Here is a 23,973-nt window from a genome sequence, read left to right as displayed (position 1 = left end):
ATGAAATCATGCTTAGCAAGGTCCCTGGATGGTAAAAAGCTGCTCCATGAGTGGTAGCTTAAAATGAATATAAGGATAATTATTATTTTCATAAATTATTTATTCATAATTATTATGTTCATTTTCATTATTATCAGTTCAGAGTCAGAGCTAATGTAGAGCATTAAGAATAAAAATTTGCCTAAATTGGCTCTCTCAGAATATTAAGATAGGGGGGAAAAACAACACATAACCCTGTTTAAGAAGATATACAGATACATTACCATAATTACAATAATATTTACTTTTTATAATTTTTATAGAAACTTTATAGTTTTCTGTCATCCTTATACCATGGAGAAATTTATTTAACTACACCAGATCTTGCAAATGAGCACGCTTAGCTTGTTTTGAACTGCCGGCCTAGGTGGTGTGTGTATTTCCCCCTCAGCCTGTTCTTCTCAGAGGAAGGGGGGAAATAACGCTGGTAGTCTGAGTCAGCATGCTCTGTCACTCACCTGCATAAACTACACTTGACCCAGGCCATTGGCCAGGTGGTCCGTAAAGGCTGTTTGAAGTCGGTGCTTTGCCCCCGGCTCTCAGCCAAGGGATGCGCAGGCACGGATCCTGGGCAGTCAGCTGCTGCTGTGCCTGGAGTGCAGTCGATTTTATTGATTTTTTTCCCCAACACAACAGCTTCAAAAGGCTCCTTTGCCCCAGAATAGCTGATCTTTTCAAATCTTTCCTATTTGCTCCTGGTAAGACTTTCACAGAACAGGGTAAATGCAATTAACAACTGTATACTTTAGGTGATGACGAGGCATCCTCGAATGTGTTTAAAGGTTCCACAAAACAGACACATGGAGTTGAGTGAATCCTCGAAGAGAGGAGAGATTGCCTAGTCCAACCTCCTCATGGTATAGCCAAGGACACCAGTCCAAAGAGTGGACATGACCTACCCAAGGTTGCACCACGAGTTGGCCACAGAGATGAGAAGCCAGGAATCCTAGTTTGTCTTTCTTTCTTTCTTTTTTTTTTTTTTTTAAAAAAATATTTTATTGATTCTTTACAGAGAGGAAGGGAGAGGGATAGAGAATTAGAAACATCAATGAGAGAGAAACATCGATCACCTGCCTCCTGCACACCTCCTACTGGGGATGTGCCCATAACCAAGGTACATGCCCTTGACCAGAATGGAACCTGGGACCCTTCAGTCCGCAGGCTGACGCTCTATCCACTGAGCCAAACTGGTTTTGGCAGTATTTCTTTCTTTTAATGCCTGTTTCTTCAAAGTGTGGGCACGTACTACCATATGCCAGATTATTCTCCTTGGCACGCTGGGTAATTTTAGGTATATACAAATAAAGGACTGCATCACAGAAGCAGATCACTCATTTTCTTCCACCTCCCTTTCAGTCTTCCTAGGGCACGGATGGCATGCCTTTCCCATTTTGTCTTGAATCTTTCTCTACTAATGTCCCTTGGTAACAAAGAGGGAGCAGACCTCAGGCTTAAGCTCCTCTGACAATTGAACAAAAGTGTTTTGTTTGCATAGTGTTGATACACTCGCCATACCATCGATGGCAAGGATACAGGTTTTCCATGTTGAAAAGCATATTTTTCATTTAAAATAAATGTAAACATCTACTTTAGGAAAAATAGCAAGTGAATAACGGTGCAAGCTGCAAACCATGAGGAATCCATGGTGAGTTTCACATTAGCAACAATAATGGTTAACTAAAGCTTAGAAAAGATTGGATTCTGCCCTTGTGAATGCTCTGAGCCCTTTGAGGATAGATGTAGCTGAATTCCAGTCTCCTTCTTATTCATGTCATGCCTTTGTTTATGTAGCAGCCAGAAAAACAATTATTAGATTTAAGAGGGAACCATAAAAACTATATATCAGAGATGAACTCAGAAATATTGACAATCTCATTATCAGTAACTCTCCTACAAACTAAACAGATGGTTTGGTTGCCAATTTAGTTTTGTATGTGGGGTCTTTTGTGTATATTTTCCACGATAAACAGTAGGCCGTTGTTGCATTTATTGAGAACAGAAACTAGTGTTATTTTTCAGGGACTAAGGCTCTAGTCTAGACCTCATTCTTGTCTTGTGTTTTCCCTGCTAAAGAAGTACTTTAATTTCTGATTATCTTGCTATTCATTGAAAGGGCATGAATAAAGAAAAGGTGGCAAAATGCAATTCACCCAACATTTTCCCACTATTGTCACATTTTAAAGATTAAAATGAATGGGATATGAATATTAAACTTATTCATCAAATAGGGGTATAGATAGGTCACTTTCTTTTTCCTACAATTTACTGGTATCAGGTGAATACATGGAAAGAAAGATATACCAAAGTACGCTATTTTGGTGATGTTTCCATTATCTTTAATAGCTAACCTTTGAATATGGTTTAATTTGTTTTCCTGCTCCCTGAAGCAAGAAGTTCCTGATGGCTGTCACTTAGCTCCCCAGGGACCCAGGAGCCCCAAAGACCAGTTACTGCTGGCCCACAAGAGCCTGCCTGTCCCCAGTGTCACACAGAACTCATTCACGCCTCCTCGGGCTGTAGGCCATTATGTGTGTGTTTTCTACAGTGCTCCTTCAACGGGAAATTTATTATCATTTAGAGGAATATGAAGAAAGAGAAGGAAGGCAGATTCAACTTCTGGCCACTTATGGGCAGTTAGAATCAGCCGTTTGAAAAATGGGCTTCCGAATCAGCAGAGATGTTGCAAAGTGACTGGCAGAACTGCGTACAAAGAGGTAGGATGCCGAGATGCCAAGAAATAATGCCATTTCCATGGCGGCTAATAAAAAGCTTGCATTGCTGAATTCAGGGCGAGGAAGGTTAATGATGATACATTCTTTTTTAGTATCCAAGATTAACAGGATAACTTACATATTCAAGTCAATTCAGACACACTGCTAATGGAGGAGGCATGCAAAATTAATTTCTACAGCACCTCTCAAATTATGATCACTCTTCTCTGGCTGCTGCTCTTAGTTTTGGTAGGAGCTGCATGCATTCTTACAGGGGGTGCATGCCACTGCGTAGTAGGGCATCTCTGGACCTGGGGAGTTTGGAGAGTTGGGGGTGTGTTTCCTTCAGTCCTTATCACCACGGGTCCTCTGCTGGGTGTTTCCCTGATGGGATATGTACACTTTATCATGAGCAAGGTTGTTGCTTGGCAGGGATTTTGGTTTCAATAGTCAATGAGACAAAGGAACTGAGCTAAGATGAGAAGAGGGTAGGAGGTGGGGGAAAGACTGAGAGAGAAGGGAAGAGTTGCTCTCTCTTCATGCAAGAGATTCTCTGTGTAGAGTTGGGACAGTGTCTTTGGGTTACTGCTGCCTTGAGTCCTATTGAGGACCAAGGCTCAGATGACATAGGAACTGGCTCTGGAATCTAAGCACCCGAGTGTGAGATCCAGTGCAATATCTTATGCAATTTGCTTGATTTCATCAAGCCTCACTGAGTTCACTATGATCAACAGGGAAAAGAATAATACCTACCTGAGGCCAGTATGTTTTTTTGATTTTGGTAGAATTTACATATAACAAAATGTACACATCCTTAGTGCACAAATCAGGGAATTTTTTACATACATATATACCCATGCAACACCCACATCAAGAGATTAGTATATTTCCATTGCTCAGAAAGTTACAGATGGATATTTTAAAAAGTAAGTAATAATAGTTTTCACTTTTATAGTGCTTGTCATGGGCTAGGTGTGCTACTGTCTCTAGTGTGTTACATATATGATCTTGTTTCATTCTCACAACCTTGTGAAGGGAGGTACTCTTATTAACTCCGCATTAAGATAAAGAGACGGAGATTAAGTGACTTGCCCAAGGTTATAAGGACAATAAGGTTCCTGCTGTTAACATCCACTCCCCATCACTGACTCTTAACACTTGCCCTGAGGCCTGGTGCCTTATTAAGTGTGTCAGATAAATGAGAGTGGAACCTCCTTAATGCTGACATTTCTTTCCATTCCTTCTCTCCTTGTCTGGGGCTGGTAGGCTGTGCATGATGCTCTAGCAGGAGAGCTCTTAAAAAGAAATATTTCAGAGAGGAAGGAAGAGTGAGATAGAAATATCCATGATGAGAGAGAATTATGGATCAGCTGCCTCCTGCAAGTCCCCCACTAGGGATTGAGCCCACAACCTGGGCATGTGCCCTTGACCAGAATCAAACCTGGGACCCTTTAGTTCTCAGGCTAATGCTCCATCCACTGAGCCAAACCAGCTAGGAATCTAGCAGGAGAACACTTGAGGGAAAAGGCAGGCTGTAGCCACTGTTCCATCCCAGCTTAAACGTCAGGTGCATTGTGGATGCTCATCGTCCTTCACTGTTGTTCCCAGGAAGCCCTGCCTGGGCTCCCTCTCAACCATCACTGCTTGATAAAGTGATAATGTGGCACACTTATTGGTTAGATCACCTGGGAAGTTTTGGCTGCTTAACCATCTTTGGGCTCTATCCAAACCTTGTCCTCATGAGGATCTAAAATATTCAAGTGAAAATCCCTCCATTCCAAGCCCCTTTTAGCTCTCTTGTCCCAGATTCCCCATCTTTATATTTTCCCCATCAGTCCCCGTGCAGACCCCAGGACTTGCTGGTTTTCCTTCTCTTCCCTTATTTTCTCCTTCTCCTCTTTGTCTTCTTCCCCTTCTTTTCCTTTTTCTTCTTTTCAGTTCATCATGGTCTTCAAGATCATCACCAAATAAACTGTAATAAGCCACTCACTCTATGCTAAATGCACTGTAATTGGCCATTATAGATTCTTTGTGGGAGGCATTCGTGGTTAATGTGTCTTTCATAGAGTTGAATTCACGCTTAACCTTTTGTACTAGATCATTTTCAGACACATTTAGCTAGCCATCCCTTTGACATCTGCATCTGAATGTCAAACTCAACATTTCCAAAATAGTATTCATTGCATTCATGAAAACCTTCTCCTCTTCCATTATTTTTCTGCCAGTCATTTGGAGCTAACCCTCAACTCTTCTTGCGCCTCATTTTTCACTTTAAATTAAGAACTAGGACCTTTGAATCTTTCTAATATATGCCTTGAATCTGGTCTCTTCTCTCGACCTTTATCACATATCTCCTGGTCCTATTGTTACCAGTCCATGTCTGCGTCAGGGGCTGGCCATGCCCAGGCATGGGTATGGGAACTTTCATGAGTCAGGTTCTTGACTAGTGCAGGAAAAGTTTCAAGATACAAGTCCAAGTGAAAGTGAGGCAAAGGAAGGGCCCCTGGAGACAGGATCAGAGGTCAAATCCAGAACTAGTTGCTGCTGCTGCCCGTTGCTCCTCTGGGTAGCAAGTCTCATAGGATAGAAGAAGCAAAGTACACACATGAGGAAAGGATTCACCTGAGAAAAGGGGGTATAGGTGTGCTCAAAGGAGAGGGCATGCTGTTATTCTTTGTCCTGAGAGTTTTATCTATTTTTGATACATGGAAATTTTAGGGGAGGCCCCAAGGAAGTATTTCAACAGAATATTCATTAGATTTCCAGGCATTTTGTTTACTGTGCTGGATATTAAAATGGGGTCATTCTCTGGATAGTTTTACCTTCATCTTGGTTTAGTCTGGATCTCACTGGTTTTTGTTACCTACTATGGTGATTTGAACCATCTTAGACATCTTCACTTAGGGAGGTTAGGGTTTTGTGATTTATTAGCTGGTGTTAATTGTTCAGTTATCCTGGCCATTGTTCAACCATTTGCTCAGTTTCTTCATTCCATTTGCCAGAGAATGCTCTTAGTTTCTTACTAATCTGCTATACACGCTTGAGCCATATACAATGCTAGGCACTGTATTCACTTAAAAAAAAAAAAAAAAGAAAGAAATGAAGGTATGTAAGGACAAGCACACAGTCACTGGCATCGTCCATTTATTGTTTCCAGTCGAGCACGACCACATAACACAGTCGAAAGAGTCAAAACCATTAACTTTGCTCAAGGTCTTTTCAGAGCTAAAATCCTACCATTTGATTTCAGAAGCAGCTAATCACTCTAAACTTAATGGAGGACATTAACATGCGAATGCAATAGGAAACACTTCTTTGAGGGTTCTATGCCACAGAAAGCTATGCTTCTCAAAAGGAAATGTTCTTTTTGGCCTCAACTCTCAGGAAACTCAAGAATGTGGATGATTCCCTTTATCTCACTGATGTCATGGCCCTGAGGAGCCACACGGGCAGCTGGAACCTTACATTAATGTTTACGCTGGCACGCCATGTCTTTCTTCTCTCTTCTTTATGGCCTAGGAGGGTAGATGAAGAAATACACAAACTCGTAATAAATACACCAACATGTCATGCCCAAAACAAAATATTAATGTCTGTTTCATAAAAGTACAGTTTGAGATTTATCAGCAGGGACTGAGCGTATTTGCAAACCCAGTGCATTTTATTTTCTGTGTGCTTCTATACTGTCTTGCCAGTTGACTGGTTCTTTATTACACTTGGACTGCCCACGGGCGAGGGCCATATATTGTCCTCTCTTTGTAAGAAAGCTCATTACCGGTCATTGACGGATACTTACTCTCTTTATTTCCTCCCTTCTCCTACTAAACCAGTTACCTCTTTATTCACTTTAGAATCTCTTTGATCCTTCCATTTAAATAGTGGGCCTATGTGTGTGAGTCATTTCTGAAATCACTTTTGCTGTGGGCCTTCAGGGGCGGGCTTTGTTGGCTTGTTGGCACGGTTGGAGAAATGAAGGAGAAGCCCCCGCCCCCTCGGCTGCCTCCAACCTCCACCTTCTCAGCTGAGTCCTGTTAGAAAAGAAAACCAGGCCAGAAGGAGACATTCTCCCCATTTCCATTTTGATTTAAAGGGAGGAGGGATGACGATCATTTTCCTCCTGCATCTTTGAAGTGTGTTTCCAATTCTTCAGCTGGTTCTCTGTTTTCCCTTTGTAATAAACAACACTAGATTTCAAAATGGATGGGGCTATCCACGCACAGGACCCCAGCCTCCTAGCCTTGGCACCGTTTATGGGGAAAGTGGGGGGAAGATGATTGGAAACAATCACGCAACCATTCCATTTTGCTAATGCTTGAATCCAAGGGAATTTCCTCATTTAATTCTCTGAAATGAAGGGCCCCTCTGTTAGCCTTAAAATGTAAACCAGGGGCCTTTAATGTGTGCTTTCCCCAGAAATGGAATACCAGTTGCTTATACTGATCCAAAACACTGCTGTGGATTTTTTTGTGGTTTTGTGTGTGCATGTGTGCTTGTGTGCCAGTGTGTGCGTGTGGTGTGTGTGTGTGTGTGTGTGTGTGTGTGTGTTGTGTTTTGTTCTTTTCTATATTTGTAAGTTTTGTGATTGCAGTGATATGATGATATAGGATTGTTTGAGTGTGGCTTGAGGATTGCTGGTAAGTGGCATTGTTATTCTAAGCTGCAAGCAGAAATGTAAAAGGATGCTCCGAGAACGCTTGCCTGATCTCTCCTTGTCTATCCACACACAAAGGGAACACGAAGATCCGAGGCATTTTTCCCCCCCAATTATTTCAATTTGTACCCGCCTCTTGAAACTCAATTCTCCGAGTCTGGTGTTTCAGACAAAGCACACTTTGTGTGAATGATACAGATAATAGCTCCGAGTCCATTTCATTCCAGCCGGGGACCAGGTGTTTTGTCGAGTGTGTGCGTCAGCTACAGCTACAGGACCTTGCACTTCCAGCATGCTCTGTTTTGCACCCAGGAACGTCCGAGGGAGAGCACAGATCCCATGCCATGTTACACATAGTAATTGCAGCTGAATTTGTGTAATGCTTTCTCATGAAAAAGCTATTTTAATCCCCATTTTGTTTGGAGGAAGGGAGGTAAAATGTCCTGTCTGAGTCACACAGCCTGGCAGTAGTAAGGCTGTGTTCAAGCCTAAGTCTGTAAACTCTCAACCCAGAGTTATACCCATTTCCCCGTACCTGCCTCCCCTAGGGGGAAAGCCAAGAATGAGAAGATATTGCCAGAATGGGTGCTCAGGGCAGGGGTGTTGGTGAAGAAACACCAAGGTCTTGTTTTTTCAAAATCAGCTCAGAAGAATAAATTTTGAAATAACTCAACACTAAATAGAGTTCTAATTCTGAGAGTTGCTTTAAGTATAAGCAGACAGGGCTCACTCTCTGCAATTAGCAGACATATATTCATCTGGATCCTTGTTAGAATCCTACTGAGTGACAGGCATTGTGCCCGGAACTGTGGGAGACGTGACTTGATTGAAATTAGATAGCTCACCCCAGGCTCTCACTGTCTTCTGAGGAAAATATGGCTAAAGGTTGGAGGGTCATGATCACTGTTGGCTAGTCAGCTGTGGTGACATGAGTAGCTGAATAAATGGTTTTGGTTGGATTAAAAAATATGAAAGAAATGAGTGGCTAGACTAAAGACTAAATCACGGAGTTGATGAATGCTCACTGTTGTTTATTTATAGGACTGCAATTTCTGTTTGTTTGTTTTTTTTATTTCCCTGGGACTGTAACCCTTACTAAAAGAGAACAAGAGAGCTACCCATTAATCAAACCAACCAACCAGAGTGTTTAATTTTCTATTTAAAGAGCTTATGGGACCTTGCAAATTCAAGGGTGACTGCCTTAAGCCTGCCGAATCCAGGGGTTGGGAGTCATTGTCTGCACCCAGGAGCCTGTGAGTGAGGTTGGATTTTTGTTGGTCCTTGAGTTGGGCAGGTCTGTGTCAGAATCTAGCCTCTGTTGTGGTCCCACTAGTTAAGAGGTCACACCGTGACCCTGGGCAAGCTCTTGGAGCTATGTTCTCACCTGTAAAGTGGGGACAACACAATATGCAATATGTAGGATTAAATGCATTCCCAAGGTGATGCCTGAAACCCAGCAGGAGCTCAGCGCATTGCATATCTCTCAAACTCAATATTCCACTCTCCCACTTCTGCTCACTTCCAATGGCTTTCCAAGCAAATGGCTTCTGTCCTTTATGGAAATATATCTGTTCTCATGACTTCTGATAGAGAAAACTCATGTTTGTATGTGACCATGGACTGGGGCTTGATGGTGGGAATAATTTAAGAAGATATTCATTGTCTTGGGTTGGGTTCTCAGAAGCAAGCTCTAAGATAAGGCCTGGGGAAGGTGACTTACATACTAGGCGGTGTTTTAAGAACTGCTGCTAGAGTAAAGATTGAAATTCATGGAGCCAGGCAACCGCATAAGTCTCCAGAGGGAACAGGGGCTGGGGTGAAGGGATTAAGAGATTCTGTGTAGCGTGATGCAGAGAGAGGCAGTGGGTATGCAATGATAAGCCTGGAGGGGTGAGGATGTAAGCCTGTTATAACAGGTGTCCTAAGTGCTTATAAATTGATTCGAATGCCAGATGTCACTGAATTGGAACCAAATGGGGTCAAGGGATAAAAGACACAATTCCTTGCAGTCAAAAAGCTACCATGACTCATTTCTCCTGTTGCGTGAATGTGAAATGGAGCACGTTGCTTTGATGGGAACCCTCTTTTCAAGCCTTCCCAGATTTGTTCAGTACAGAGGCTAATTGGCTCAGCCCCAAGGCATCTCGTCTGCGTGTCCTTCTGTAAGCTAGGGTGAGGAGGTGGGGGAGGCAGTGTGCTAGCAGGCTGAGCTACACTCTGGCATGGCATCACAAAGGCAATCATCCTAAGCATCAGGGCACCAGTCAAATTTGGGGTCATGACTCAATTGACCATATCTGCACCTTTTTTTTTTTCCCTAAAAGAACTTTCTTTTTTATTGTTAATCCTCACTCAAGGATATTTTTTCCATTGATGTTTAGAGAGAGTGAAAGGAGGAGGAGAGAAGAGAGAGAGAAACATTGATGTGAGAGAGACACTTAGACTGGTTACCTCCCACATGCACTCTGACCAGGGCCAAACCTGAGGTATGTGCCTTTGACCCGAATCAAACCTGAGACCCTTCTTAAACCCAGGGCTGACATTTTACCACTGAGCCAAACCAGCTAGGACCTAAAAACACTTTCTATGGAGCTGGATGGTGGTTGAATGTGTGCGCTGGCAGGGAGGAGGCCATGGCAGCATGGTCAGCAATGGTAGGGTGCATGATCTCAGAAGGTGTGAAGGGGTAAGCTGCAAGTGCAGATAGCTGTCAGCACACTGATTCTGCCCTAACAGCCTCGGGAAATGTGATGATAGACAGGCCATGTCTGTAGCCACTTCATATCATCAGAGAAATGTCAACGGAAGCCTTTCATTACTTGTCACTTGAGGTGGTGGAATTATCACCACGATTAGATAATTGATAAGCCCTAAAATCAATCTATGATCCTCTCAGTCACATGCTCAAAATGCATATGTGTACAGATCAGTACAGTACATCTCATCCATCAGCAAGCTGTGTTGACACTGCCTCCAGACTGTACCCCAAGTGTTTCCACTTCTGTATCTCTCTCCTGCCACTAACTCATTGAACTTTTATCTTTTCTCTGCTTCACTGTTACAGTAAGGAGGCAGGAGAGCTTAGTAGATGTGAACATGAACTCTGGAATCATATTTCCTGGGTTTAAATCCAAGATCTGCCACTTAGGTGTGTGATCTTAAGTAAGTTACTGAATCTCTCCAAGCTTCTGTTTTCTAATCCATAAAATGGGTATAATGATATACTTCTTTATAGAGAGAATATGTGGTAGAGAGTGAGGACTCAATCAATATTTTACCTCTTCTTTCTCTCTACAAAAAGTTTCCTCAGTGTTCTCATGCCTCTCTTTCTAGACCCTCCCTCCTCTCTTCATTAATATCTACCTAGTAATTTATCTCCATCTAGTAATCAAACTCTGTACCATGGGGCATGGGGTCTAATGAGATCTGGCCCAGTCAGGCTGTCCAAGTTTATTGTGTCATATGCTCTCCATTTCCTGTAATTCCAGTTAAACTCATCTCCATGTGCTATCTACCAACAAGCTAAACAGATTTCCACCCCAGGGCCTTTGTATGCCATTTCTTCTGCTTGGGATGCTTGTCCCTGAGATCTTTGTAGGTAGTTTCCTTCTCACCCTCTGGTCTCAGCTCAACTGTCACCATCTCAGGGAGGCCTTCTTGACTGCCCACGTGAGGCAGTCTTCCCTGCTCACTCCAGCCCCTCCCTCTCCGGCTGCCCCATTCACTATTTTGCAGGCAGCAGACAGTATTTATTGCTGTAGCATCAGCTCTCAGGGATCTGCTCAGGTCTCCTGGGATCCATGGTCATTTCTGTGCGTAGCTCCAGGAAGGCTTTCTCCCTCAGCTCCAGCCTCATATGGCTGCCCTCCAGCTGTGGAGGCCTGTTTCACCTGGGCACTGAGAGCACCCACAGTGCCTGGGGCTGTCCATCCCCAAGGTTTCACCACTCATGCTGCTCTGCCCCTGTAGCCCACACTGTCTGTGGTGCTCCCGATGTGAGACTTGCCTGCCTTTGTACCCTGCCTGGCCTCCTTCCCTCATGGCCCTTCCAGAAACAGCTCCTAGTAAGTAAGTCACATTCACCCAGGCTTCATCTTAGAGTTTGCTTCTGGAGACTCTAATCCAAGACAATGAATATCTTCTTAAATTATTTCTGATACCCCAATAGCATATAATATTCCCAAGAACAGTGTCTGCTGTAGTAACTATTTATTAATAGAAATATGTTGCATGTAGACTATCAGAGCTTACATATACTATGTAATAAAAGAGAAATATGCAAATTGACCATACCTTTTGCTACATCCACCAGCCAATCAGAGTGAGTATTCAAATTAACCCAGCCAAGATGGCAGCAGCCACAGAGTTGGAATGAGCAGGAGGCTTGGGTTGCGCCTGACGATGGAAGAAGCCAAGCTTCCTGCTTGCCCTGGCCGGCCTTGGCCTTTGCTCAAGGCTACAAAGTTTCAATTATAGAAGATAAATAAATCCTAGATACCTGCTCCCAGCCTGCCCTGGCCTCCACACAAGGAGGCGCTGAAAAAAAAATAAAAGAAAAAAAAGGGGGGCTGGGAGCTTGTGTCACCAGGGGCCATGGCCAGCCTGCAAACAGCCATCAGCCCCTCACCCAGGCTGGCCAGGCACTCCACCACAACCCCTAACCTGATCCAGGATACCCTTCAGGGCAAACAAACCACACACACCCCTCCCTGTGCACCAGGCCTCTATACTAATAAAAGGGTAATATGCTAATTAGACTGGGAGACCTCCAGGAGACCTTCCGGGTGTTCTTCTGGACAAAGCCATGGTGGTGGGGTTGAGGTAGAGGCGGTTAGAGGCCAAGAGGGGAGGGCAGTTGTGGGTGATCAGGCCAGGGTAGGACAGCAGTTGTGGGTGATCAGGCTGGGGGGGGGGGGGCAGGGCCATTGGGGGTAAGCAGACCAGCAAGGGGGCCAGTGAGGGGCAAGCAGGCCATCAGTGGGGGTCAGTTGGAGGTGAGCAGGAGGGGCAGTTGGAGTTGAGCAGGTCAGCAGGCAGAGTGATTAGGGGCAAACAGGCAGGCCAGTGAGTGGTTAGGAGCCAGCAATCCCGGATTGTGAGAGGGATGTCTGACTGCAGGTTTAGGCCTGATCCCTGTAAACTGGCAATAGGACGTTCTTCAAGTGGTACCAGATTGGAGAGGGTGCAGGCCAGGCTGAGGAACACCCCCCTCCTCCCATGCGCTAATTTTGTACATCAGACCACTAGTTATATTTATAATCAGTGTGACATTTTTAGATATAAACATACATTTTCTTAAATATTCTAGCACTTACATATCAATTTACTCTTCCTGCTGTCACTGTGAGTCAGAATGGCAAGTACCAACTTTTTGTAGGATGTTTGCTTATATGTTTAGTACAATGGCATGCTTTATGCTAATTATAATAGATGCATGATAGAAGCAATAGCTTGGGATGGACTTTAAGTGAGTATTTACAATAAGGTTCTGGAAGTCTATTTCTTTCTTAGGATTTCACCTCCCTGAGATATCTGACAAGGATTTTTATAGCTGCCAAGTTCGCAGGTCTCCTAAGTAGGCTGTGTTGGTTTATCTGGGGAGATGTGTTTGGGTCCTAGGGGTTCATAAAGTGAAGAGGTCTATCACGTGGAGGCGGTCGGGAGGAGAGTGAGGGATGGTACTGGACCTTGTAATTAGGCGTGTTTTCTGAGAGGTGGGAAAGTGAATTGTGAAGCGTGCGTTAGGGGAAATGCCAGTAGAGTTGTAAGAGGCTTGTAACCTGATCTGGAATATGAAGTTTGTGGATAGTTATTGATTTCCTGGTGGGTGGAATTACTTTTCTCCCTGTCCCACCGGCTGGAGGAGGGAGGTTGTGAGAAGAAATTGCTATCCATCAGCCTGGAGAGGTGTCTGGGGGGGTCCCCTGCGAGGCTGGCTGGTGGGACCAAGTTGCCTCTGACACGTGCAGATGTGCCCCGAGCCGTGGAAGAATAGCAGCTGAGCAGAGCTGCCCTTTGGCTGCTGAGATCTTCCCCAGGAGAATCTAGAGTTTCAATTACTTGTTTGCCAAAAGGCCCGGCAGGGCAGGGTGATCCTTGACAGCCACAAGTTCCTCACCTTCCCCCAAGAGGGTTGAGCTGAGCTGAATTCTCCTTGCCGTCAATAGGAGCTGAATGAGTTTCACCTTAGAGCCTGTGAAAATCGAGCAGGAGTGAAGAGTGGATTAACCCGGGGATTAACCGGTGCTGGTGAGCAAGGAAGGGCTGGCTGTGAGCAGAGTGAAATTTCAAGTGCAGGCAGCCACAGGCAGGCTTAGAAAGGGGGTGACCACCGTGAACATGTGACTGTCTTTAACCTTGCTCTCATAGCAGGAGAGAGGCTCCAGAATGCCCCCTGTCTCCTCATTCTGCTGATGGAACCAGGATGTGCCTGGGGTGCCAGTCTCATCCTCGTAGATTTTATGGTTGGTGGCTCTTGTGGTTCTCCCTCCTGCCATCTCAGCTGCAGGGAGGTGGCTTCTGTGTGTGGACATTGATTCCATGCACATGCCTCTGCGGACCCTCCTTTAGTCCTGGGCTCATACTGAACCCATACCTCTCAAAAAACCTTGAGGGATGATGGTGTACCCCAGCTTCCAGAGACAATATGAATTTAGAATGTGGGGAAAGTACACCTTTTGTTTTCAGCTTCAGGCCTCAGTTTTATTTATGGGATGATGACAAGAGTCTCACTTGTTGTCCTGTTACATAGACAGTGATCACAGAAGGTGACAAATGGTGAGGCAGAAGTCAAGTCCGGGCACTACAGGAGCACAAAACAGGGTCACCCAGATCAGAGGTGGGTGTCAGGAATATTGCCTTAGGTGCAGTGGTTCTCAGTCTTTCTAATGCCGAGACCCTTTAATACAGTTCCTCATGTTGTGGTGACCCCCAACCATAAAATTATTTTCTTTGCTACTTCATAACTATAATTTTGCCACAGGTTGAGAACTGCTGCTGTAGAGCCTAAGACCATCGGAAAACACAAATATTTACATTACAATTCATAACAGTAGCAAAATTACAGTTATAAAGTAGCAACTAAAATAATTTTATAGTTGGGAGTCACCACAACATGAGGAACTGTATTAAAGGGTTGCGGCATTAGAAAGGTTGAGAACCACTGCCTTAGGGGATTCGCATCTCTGTGAAGATCTAGATGGCAGGAAGCTGTTAGTGAGGAGAAGATGGGTCGGTAAGAGCATTATGGGCAAAGAAATAATGTACAAAGGTCCAGCAAGAGGAGAGACAGAGCTGGGTAGCGTGGGAGGAGGGGGCTGGACAGGTAGAAGGGCTTGGTCTCAAAGAGTTTATCAAACTCACCCCCAGGGCAATAGGAGATGCCTGAGAAACTTCAAGGAGGGGCCTCATGGTCAGGCTACAGTTTGGGTGAAATTTCTGCTCCTGAGACTAAAAGTGGGGAGGACAGTGTGGGAGACTTGGCACAGGAGGAGGTTGATATGACTTCATGGTGAGGAGTGGGTGTAGGGGAGAGCGAGGAGGAATCAAATTTGCTGGGATGTCTTCACCCTGAGAGGGAGCTGAGGAGCAGGAGCAGGCCTGTGCACAGATGGGAAGTTGGGACATGTTCTCGGGAATGTCTTTCTCCTAGGGCTGTGGCCATGGCCATAGCCACTGATGCATTTTAGCCTGATGCATCTCAAGGTGTTTTTCCAAAGGATCTCCATTTCGTTCTTTCTGTGGGGCTGATATTGGGAAGAAAGAGGTGAGGAAAAGGACCATCTGATTTGCAGTGTCCCTGGGCCATGAAATGATGAGAAAGTGTGGCACATTTCCGGAGAGCTGTGCATTCAGGCACTAGCACTGTCTACCATGGGACAAAACCTTCTGGAAAGAAAGCAGGGCCTAGAAACTGCAGCCACTTTGACACATGAAGACTCTTTTCTATGAAAACACAGAGTCGAGTAGCTCTGCAGGCTCCTCGGTACCTGGTCTGAATTGCAATTTAGACTTGTCACTGGCTGGCAGGTCTTCAGCTTGTGTCAGGCACTGGGTCCCAGGCTGGGTTTGCAGGTCTTTCATACTCATTGGCTCTGCCTAGAAAGATTGATCTGAGGCTCTGCAATATTTATCTTTTAAATCATTTGTGTTTGTTTGCTTGACAATCAAGCTGCAATTTAGAGATGCTGTTTCCCGAAGCCTTACGGACTAATATGATTTCACAGCTCCAATTACAAAGGAGAAAAATCATTTCATCTCCAAACGGAGGAGCCAGGCGTTTCTGAGAAATCATGGTTCACAAGAAGACAAAAGGACTTCCAAAAAACAGGCTCCATTATTAATGGCTTCCTCGGCTAAAATCTCACTGACTCTCAGCACCAGGAGGCTTTGTCTTGTTGGGGATGCAGTTTTTGATCTGTAAAGTAGATGACTTTCACATTGGTAAACCGCTGCAGCGCCCACAACCACAGTGGTTTGTAAACATGTCCACTGCCTTTTCCCCAGCAAAGGTATCCTCTTTCCTGCTACTTCCTCGGAACCTATATTGTTTGGAATTATAGAATATTTGATGGGGTTTAACAATAATTCAATTCAGGCCTTCATATGATACTTTAAGACCATCTACACTAATAAAAGAATAAGATGCAAATTAATCCAACAAAGATGGCCGGTTAATTTGCAAACATAGGCGCTAGTGGCGGGGGCAGGGTGGGACACTTGCATGGTCACTATGGGAAGGCGGAAAGGCAGCTCTGGGCCTGAGCGAAAAGGCGGCTCTGGCAGAGCAAAGGTGATGTCGGCAGACAGGGTAAGGAAGGCCCATTCTTGCATGAGTCTTTGTGCATTGGACCTCTGGTCTTTTAATATATTTTCTTATTGATTTCAGAGAGAGGTAGGGAGAGGGAGAGAGATAGAAACATCAGTGAGAAATATCTATCAGCTGCCTCCTACATGTTCCCTATTGCAACTCGGGCATGTGCAAACCAGCAACCTCCTGGTACATTGGACATTGCTCAACCAACTGAGCCACAGGCTGGGTTTATCTGATACACTGAATGCCTCTCCATAGGCAACTACTTCTGCTTAAACACTTCTAGGATGAAGAGCTCTCTACTAGACCTTTCCATGAGAATTTACTAGTTTTGCTCAATTTTAATTAGAATTTAAAGCGTAGTAACTTCCCAAGGAGATCTTTGTTAATATCTAAAGATCTCCAAACTGGCATATTCTCTGGGATTAATATCTTTGTGATGGAATCTAACAAAGGTATCACAACTAGAATCCAAACAGAATGAATTTAAACACACACAGACACACACACACACACACACACACACACACACACACAATCTGGTCTTAATTATTCCATAGCTCTATTTTTATGGCCAGTCTGAACAGGTTGGGGGATGGACCAGAATGGTGAGTGATTTTCTATGGGAATCTTAACCTAATGTTTAACAATAAAATTTTTACAAAGAGCCTATATTCTTGAATTAGTTATTTAATGAAGTTTCCTAAAAATAATAGATAGGAAAGTAAACAATGAGGATGCTCAAGCACATCTGCACTGTCTTCGTTCCAGAATGCCGGGACATCCTGCTTCCTGTCATCACCAGAGAGCTGAAGGAGCTGCTCGAGCAGAAGGATGATGTGTCCCAGCAGCACCTGCAGGAGAAGAAGTACTGCGTGGAGTTACTCAACAGTATTCTGGAGGTGCTCAGCTCTCAGGATGCGGTGAGTGCTCATGATAACATAGATATCCTGGACATAGACTAGGGTCGAACTGATGAAACTCTAAAAATGTTTGTGCTGATGAATGGCAATTGGAATCTAAAGATGAAAGTCAATGGCTTCCTCAGCCGGCCTGCTTCTCCAGGGACTAACCCCCATGACTGTAAAAGATTGCCTGGGGATTGGAGTTGAGAATATGTGGGCATATTTCTCATTAGACAGTCTTGTGGTATAGGTAATACATATTGCAGGCTTTTTACATGACTGCTCCATTTCCAAAGCTTGGTTTGCAGGGGTAGGAAGGGCAGTTTCCTATGCCTACATGGCTAAAAGAAAAACCTCCTGCCATTTGCTTTGCTGATTGGATTTAATCTTATTTCTCCAGTTATTCCCTGCAATGGAGAAATGGTTAAGAGTTATTCTGGATGAGCAGATTGCTCGGGAGTGATGCCCAGGAGGTGTTTGCCCCTAGATGGGCTGCTTTCAGAGGACAGGGTAGAATCAAACAATCAATTAAGTCTTTTCTAAGTGTTAGTGTAAGCTTTCCTCCTTCTCCCTCCCAACCCCCACTCCCAGAAAATCCTCAGAAAAGGACTTTCTGGATGGACTCTATCCTTGATTGACTATAATTAGAAAACTCTGCAGAATAATGCTCCTTCACTGCTCATATCCCTTAGTCAACCATTACTATCAATTTCTTTGCATTTCTCTCTTCTGTGTTATTCTTGCCTTCCTAATTAAGCTTTCTCTCACCTCATTACTATGAAAATTCATCAGTGTGCTTGCTTTTTTTAAGCATTAATTCAGTCATTCATTCACTCATTCACTCAGTATATATGGTGCACCAGGTGTGTGCCAGGTATTGGGTATACAAAGGCATGGTCTCCCAAGAAAATCTTTACAGAATTATGAATAAGCAATTGCAAAATAACCTATCAACTAAAATCTACATGTATACTAGGAGTCCAGAGCCAGAAAGACTCTGTGTATGTGTAAACATTTCTGTCAAGGAAGCCTTCACTAAGAAAGTGAAGCTTCAGATGGGTGTTCAAGGGTGAATAATTAATGATCGCAAATGTGACTTTATTTCCTATTTCATTAGCAATGTGCTGAATGCAATCCATGCCTTCGTTCTGCTCACTTTAACCAGTGCTCAATATTGTTATCCTCATTTTACAGATGAAAAACCTGAAATTCATAAGCTTAATGTTCAACACTAGACTGCAAATAAATTGCATAGTCAAAATTCAAACCCAGTTCGGTCCAACTCCAAAGTCTTCAGAGCGATAGGCATTGGGGATACAAAAGCTTAGTCTTTTTCTTTTTCTTTTCTTTCTATCCTCACCTTTTTCCTTAGGGAGAGAGTGTATAATACCCAAAAACTTGGCTACTCAAGATTCACTCTGTGATTTTATGATAATGGTGGTATTTTCATATATACAGTCATGAGCCAGTTGTTGAACTGGCCCTAGTCTTTGCTATTTGATCTTTAAAAAGAATTTTCTAAGGGAGAATTTTGTCTTAACTCTCACAGTGTGGGGACATGAATGTAGGCCTAACATTTCTCCAGAAACATTCCACAGAATGCTACCTCTTCCTGTTGAAAAGAATTTTCAGTGTTCCTTATATTTCAGTAATGCTCACATCCCTTTTCGTGTGGACTGTGCCAATGGACCCCAGTTTGAGGAACACACTTTTAATGGGCTAGCTGCCAATTTCCTAAGTAGGGGAGGATGGCCCTAGCTCACAGTTCATTAGATCAGCCGTGATTCGGGGATTCCACCCACCCATGGGAGTGGTCTCCTAGAGTTCCATCCTGACAGGTGTTCATCACTGTGCATATTGGGTAACAGAAGACACTGGTAGGGAGAGGTACTGTCTCTCACACTCTGAGCTGTGGGCCTTCAAAGCAAAGAAGTGAGTGTGAGGCCTGGTGTTCCCCTGGGAGACTGTGGCAGCTGGACTGGAGGTGTGTGACAAGCATGGTTTCTCTCTCTGCTGCCTTCAGTGCACTGCTTCCATAATGACTTCCTACTGTGGAGACTGCAAGCCCTTTCCCCAGGGGGAGTACCTGTCTGTTGGATGAGTTTTTGAATATTGGTATTACACTGGGGTTGGGATAAGATTTGGATGCTTTTGGAGCTTCTGACTAACCTCTCCAGCTCTTGAAGATGGAAATATCTCCACTTCTCAAGAGCTTTTTCTTTGACAGAAATTCATTCAGTAGCCATGATTACTTTGAACCAAATGGAAAGTCAGAAATCGAATCTAAATCTCTCTTGCTATGGTATAGAGTGGCTCTCAACCCGGGTTGCACATTAACATCACCCACGTTGCTTTTCAGAAGCAGCCGAGCCGAGGCTGCAGTCCCAGCTCCTCTGATTTAATTGGTCTGGGGTGGGCGGGGGCATCTCAATGACAACTTTGCCAAGTGATGAGAACGGGCAGCCAGGGTGAGGACCACCGCTCAGTGCAGGTCTGCAACTTGAGCATGAATCCGAGTAACTTGGAGGAGCTATTAAAGCAGATTTCTGGTTGTTAAGTTGGAAGGATGGGGCCTGATCATTTATTTTTTTCTAACAAGTTCCCGGGTGATATGGATGGTGCTGGTCCGAGGACCACACTTTAAGAATCACTGCTCTACGATGACCTAATTTTTCCCCATCTTCAGTATTCCCTGGAAATAGAAGAACAGTTGGGCTTATCCTCAGGCCTTTACCTTTCTAATTGAAGAGCCCTTTCCAGTCTATAAAACCTAGCATCTTGCAATATGGCATTTAATAAACCGTAAAATGGCAGAATCTTCAAGCCCATTCATCTGTACTCTTATAGTATTCATTTTCATGCGATGGCGGGGACATGGCCTGTGCAAAGAGCTGATGTTGAGAATCCAGACGGTTGGATATGCCATTTGATTTCTACAGGCACCACCTTCTCAAAGTCAGAAATTAGGAAGAAAAGTAAAAAGGGTTTCCAGGGTGAATATCCTGCAATTGTCTTTTCTGCTTATTAGAATCCTCTCTGCTGATAACAGCATAGCCACCCATTGTTTAGTGGTTCTTTGTGGGCATCACGGAATAGCCCATCTGCCCTCCCCAAGCATAGATGTCTGCCTGACCGAACCATTGCCCAGGGACAGAACACGTGTGGAAAGTTTGCAATTATAGTGCAGGATGCCAAGCTTCCTTCTGGGGGGCATTGTGTGTTTGGGGGATGGGAAAGAACGCTTGTCTTCAATAGGTCGTCATTGTTCCAGGAGTTCCACCCCTGCACAGCAGGCCTGGCATGTGGAAGCTGTTGCCCTGTTATTACTTTATTCATGGGTGGCATATGACTCAGGGCAGATGGCCGCCTTAGCCTGGGTCTCGGTACTTTTTTAACGATGGTTTTACATTTCCTCACTCAGCTGCGTGAGTTGCGCTTAGCGTAGGAAAGTGACAGGCTGGGGTGAAGGGTGAAAGGTCAGGCTTCTGCCTCCAGTAACCCCCTTTCTCCCCTCTCTGGCCAAGTTTAGTTGTCAACTTCCGTTGCTTTGAAAGGTAGTTTCCCACCGGCTTCCTTCTGTGCCTGGCCATCTGCTGAGTCACTCATAAAATTTAATTTTGCGCCGGACCAGGAGGAAGTTGGTTTTCCCTCTTAAAACAGGCTTTTTGTTTTTATGTTTCATCCCTCCGGGGGAAAAGAGAGTCCTTGTTTGTGCCCTGCCTGCCAGTCACACAGCGGGGAAAGATGGCTCCAGATTCTGAAGAGAAGGAAGTGGTTGCACCAGTATTTGCATCGTGGATGCCATGGAGAATGCACAAAATCTGCTTTAAAAAAATAAACCCTTGGAGTTCATGGACTTGACCTGTGGGTCTTACCAAGGCGTCTTTCAGTCCTGACTAGTGAGGGGCTGGGATCTCAGACTTTGACTCATCAGCTTAGACACACAGAGCTTTCGCCTCTGCATTTGTCTCTTGCTTGGAATTTCTTCCCCAGCTCCCATTCTTTCTAGGCAACTAAGACGCTCAACTCCTTTTAGCTTCTGCTCAAATAATGTTTCCCTTCTGAAATATTCTCCATTCCACATCCTCTTCCTCTCACTCCCCGACTCCACCCCAGGCAGGGTTAAGGACTTCCTTCTCTGGCTTATAACACCCATGTGTTCAGACTGATGTTACGGCACTGGCTGCTTTGTCACACTTCCCTGTGTGTCCCTTGCCAGGCCTTGAGCACAGGAGCTCAAAGAGCAAACCTCACTAGCGGGCTTCTCAGAGCTTACACTTCCAGCCCAGCCTCATACCAACCCCCTTTCCTCTCCATCCTCCTGCTCCGTTACCATTCTCTCAATCCCTCGCCTGCCCAGCATTCCCTTACCTGTGGGCTGTGTGCGTGCCATTGGCACTGCCAGAATGCATCTCCTTTCTGTAGTTGCAGGAGCAGCTTATGCCTGCTCTGTGTTGCATCTGTGTGTCATCCTCTGTGACTTGCCTGCCTGTGGAACCAGGGGACCCTGATGAGAGAGGCCCACCAACCTGCCCTGCAGCTCTGCCCTCCCCTCCCCACCCCCAATGGTGGCTGCACAAAACTGTCTGTTGAAGGAATGAATAAGTATGAGTTGCCCAGATCAATGGCAGGCCCTGGTGTCTCCCTTGGGTCTTTGGCTCTGAGTCTAAGGGGATATATATGCCTTTTCCTCCTTTTGTCTTCCTTGGATGTCGGGCACAGGGGGTTAAATGAACCACACTCAGTTTATGACATGTTATCTTCATGGGTCCTTCCTTATTTCGTGTGTATGCACGAGCGTGCGTGCGCGCGCGCGATCTGTGTATTTCTTACCTTTTATCCCTATCTCCTACTCCCACCCCTCTGCCTCCCCCACCTGCTAGAGGTGATTTGTCAATATGTTGAACATGCATGTCTGATGTTCGGTGCATGTAGTTTTTAACACACACACACTCCCACCAGGCACTGACAGCAGCAGGGCATCAGCGTCTCCAGCTCTGCTAAGGTCCCCAGGAGGGTGTTCTCCAGAGCTTCCCTGACCTGCCCACGTGTGAGAGAAGCAGACCTCACAGTGCTCTGCTTGGGAGCCTTCTGAAGTGCAGCCCCCAGCCACCCTGAGCTGAGCTCGGTGTTCTCTCATAATCCTCGGCAGCAGGCCCGATGCAGGCGTGAGGGGAGGCTGCTGCCTCCTCTTTGCATTACCATTTAATTCCCGGGAATCAATACCACCGTGCAAAAGCAGCAGCTTTTCTTCCATCCTATCTGCTCCCTCGTATCTCATATACAAGGCAGGGAGACAGGGCTTGCAGGAATTCTTTGTCTGGGGTGCATTCCAAGCAGAGAACAGCTAATTAATCCCCAACTTGCAGCTGAAATAGATCAAACCCTCTTGCTGTATCCAAGGCCATTTTCTTTATTCCCTTGAGCATCCCCTGCTTCCATGGCATTAAATGTGCCTTAGCCAGACCAATGGAATGATATTATGAGTTCATGGACAGTGACATTTGATACACACACACACACACACACACACACCTTCTAGCCTGTAACATCTTTCCTCATTAAGTCATAATTGCTTGCTTCTGGCCTCCAATGGCAAGGTAGGCTTTATTATCCCCATTTTATGAGCGAGGAAGCTGAGTCTCAGAAAGAGGCTGAGTGATTCTAACTGAGGTGAGAGAGTTAGTAAAGGGCAGAGCTGGGAGGGAGTCACCCCATCTCACTCCGAACTCACGGGCCTCCCACATGCCACGCCATGCCACGCCACGCCTCCCACCACTGTGCATTTACACTTTCCCAGCGTCAGTTCCCTGGTGGAGGGGCAAGCACAGGCCCTCGAGTCCGGCCACATTCCATTCATATGCTCATCCTGCGGACACGCAGGGCCTGTCCCGGACCCTGTGTCGTATGCTGGGGTGAGGATGGGGAGCAGAGAAGGCCTGCATCCGAGCTCTGCTTCTTCCTAGCTGGGGAGCTCCGGGGGTCCTGCAGTCTGTGCTGTGGGGTGCTGCTTCCCCAGGTGGTCAGGATTACAGGAAACACAGGCACCTGTGAACACAGGCGGCTCCGAACCAGGCACGCCATCCGCACCCAGTGCCAGTGGCTTCCCTTCCTCCCTCGCTCTCCTTCCTTCCTTCTCCCCCCACTGTTCCAGCCAGGCTGCCTCTGAGGCACCCCTGTCTCTCTTCTAAAGGCAGTAAAGGGCCACGTGGCCTCCTGGGAGAATGGCAGACAGGTACCGTGCCCTTCCCACTGGAGGCAGCCCCTTCCCACCAGCCTGTGGCACCGGCTGCTTCTGCTTCGGAGGAGGCTTGCCAAGGAAGGCCTGCAGCCAGAGCAAAGCCGGCCCTGCAGGGCAGCTGGGCTTCCTGAGTGTTCCCCGGGGCGCTGAGAAAAGAGCCAGCCTCCTTTTCTTTCCAGGGGCTCCTTGGGGTCCCGGAATTTCGAGGCTCAGGATAATTACTGCAGCGGGTGGTGAGCTGGGCTGGCTCACAACAGCTCCTGAACACCCAGAGTTACATTTTAGGAATCGTGTGAGCTATTTTATTCAATCACTGCCATTATTAAACATGTATATAAATATCTATAAATAAATAAATAGATTAGTTAAAACCAGAGGCAACAGATAGGTACTCAAAACTCATCACTTCCTAATGATCTCTACCCTGGATTCTTGCATCTCTTGGGTTCCTTTGACTGGAATACTACCCAATGCTCTGTGGCCGCCCATCTCTCCCCAAGTCCATGTTCAGTGACGTCAGATTGGCAGCTTGAAATCCACCGTCCGTGAGGATTCATGCACAGGATCGCAAACACTGTATATCCAGACCTTACGGTTTTCTTCCCTGAGAGCCG

At 45.4% G+C, this 23,973-nt stretch overlaps 1 protein-coding gene across 2 annotated transcripts in view; it reads left to right on the top strand.

Moving 5' to 3' along the window:
• The window catches only part of DOCK2 (dedicator of cytokinesis 2), a 362,595-nt gene that overhangs the window by 119,194 nt on the left and 219,428 nt on the right, over positions 1 to 23,973 (top strand). For both annotated transcript variants that reach the window (XM_084884009.1, XM_084884008.1), the window contains exon 26: positions 16,985 to 17,136. In XM_084884009.1, coding sequence (XP_084740135.1) covers positions 16,985 to 17,136 — 152 coding nt within the window. The remainder of the gene's footprint in view (positions 1 to 16,984; positions 17,137 to 23,973) is intronic.

Source organism: Pipistrellus hanaki, assembly GCF_964339955.1.
Source record: "Pipistrellus hanaki genome assembly, chromosome: 5".
Taxonomy (NCBI): Eukaryota; Metazoa; Chordata; class Mammalia; order Chiroptera; family Vespertilionidae; genus Pipistrellus; species Pipistrellus hanaki.
This window is presented reverse-complemented; position numbering and strand designations above follow the sequence as displayed.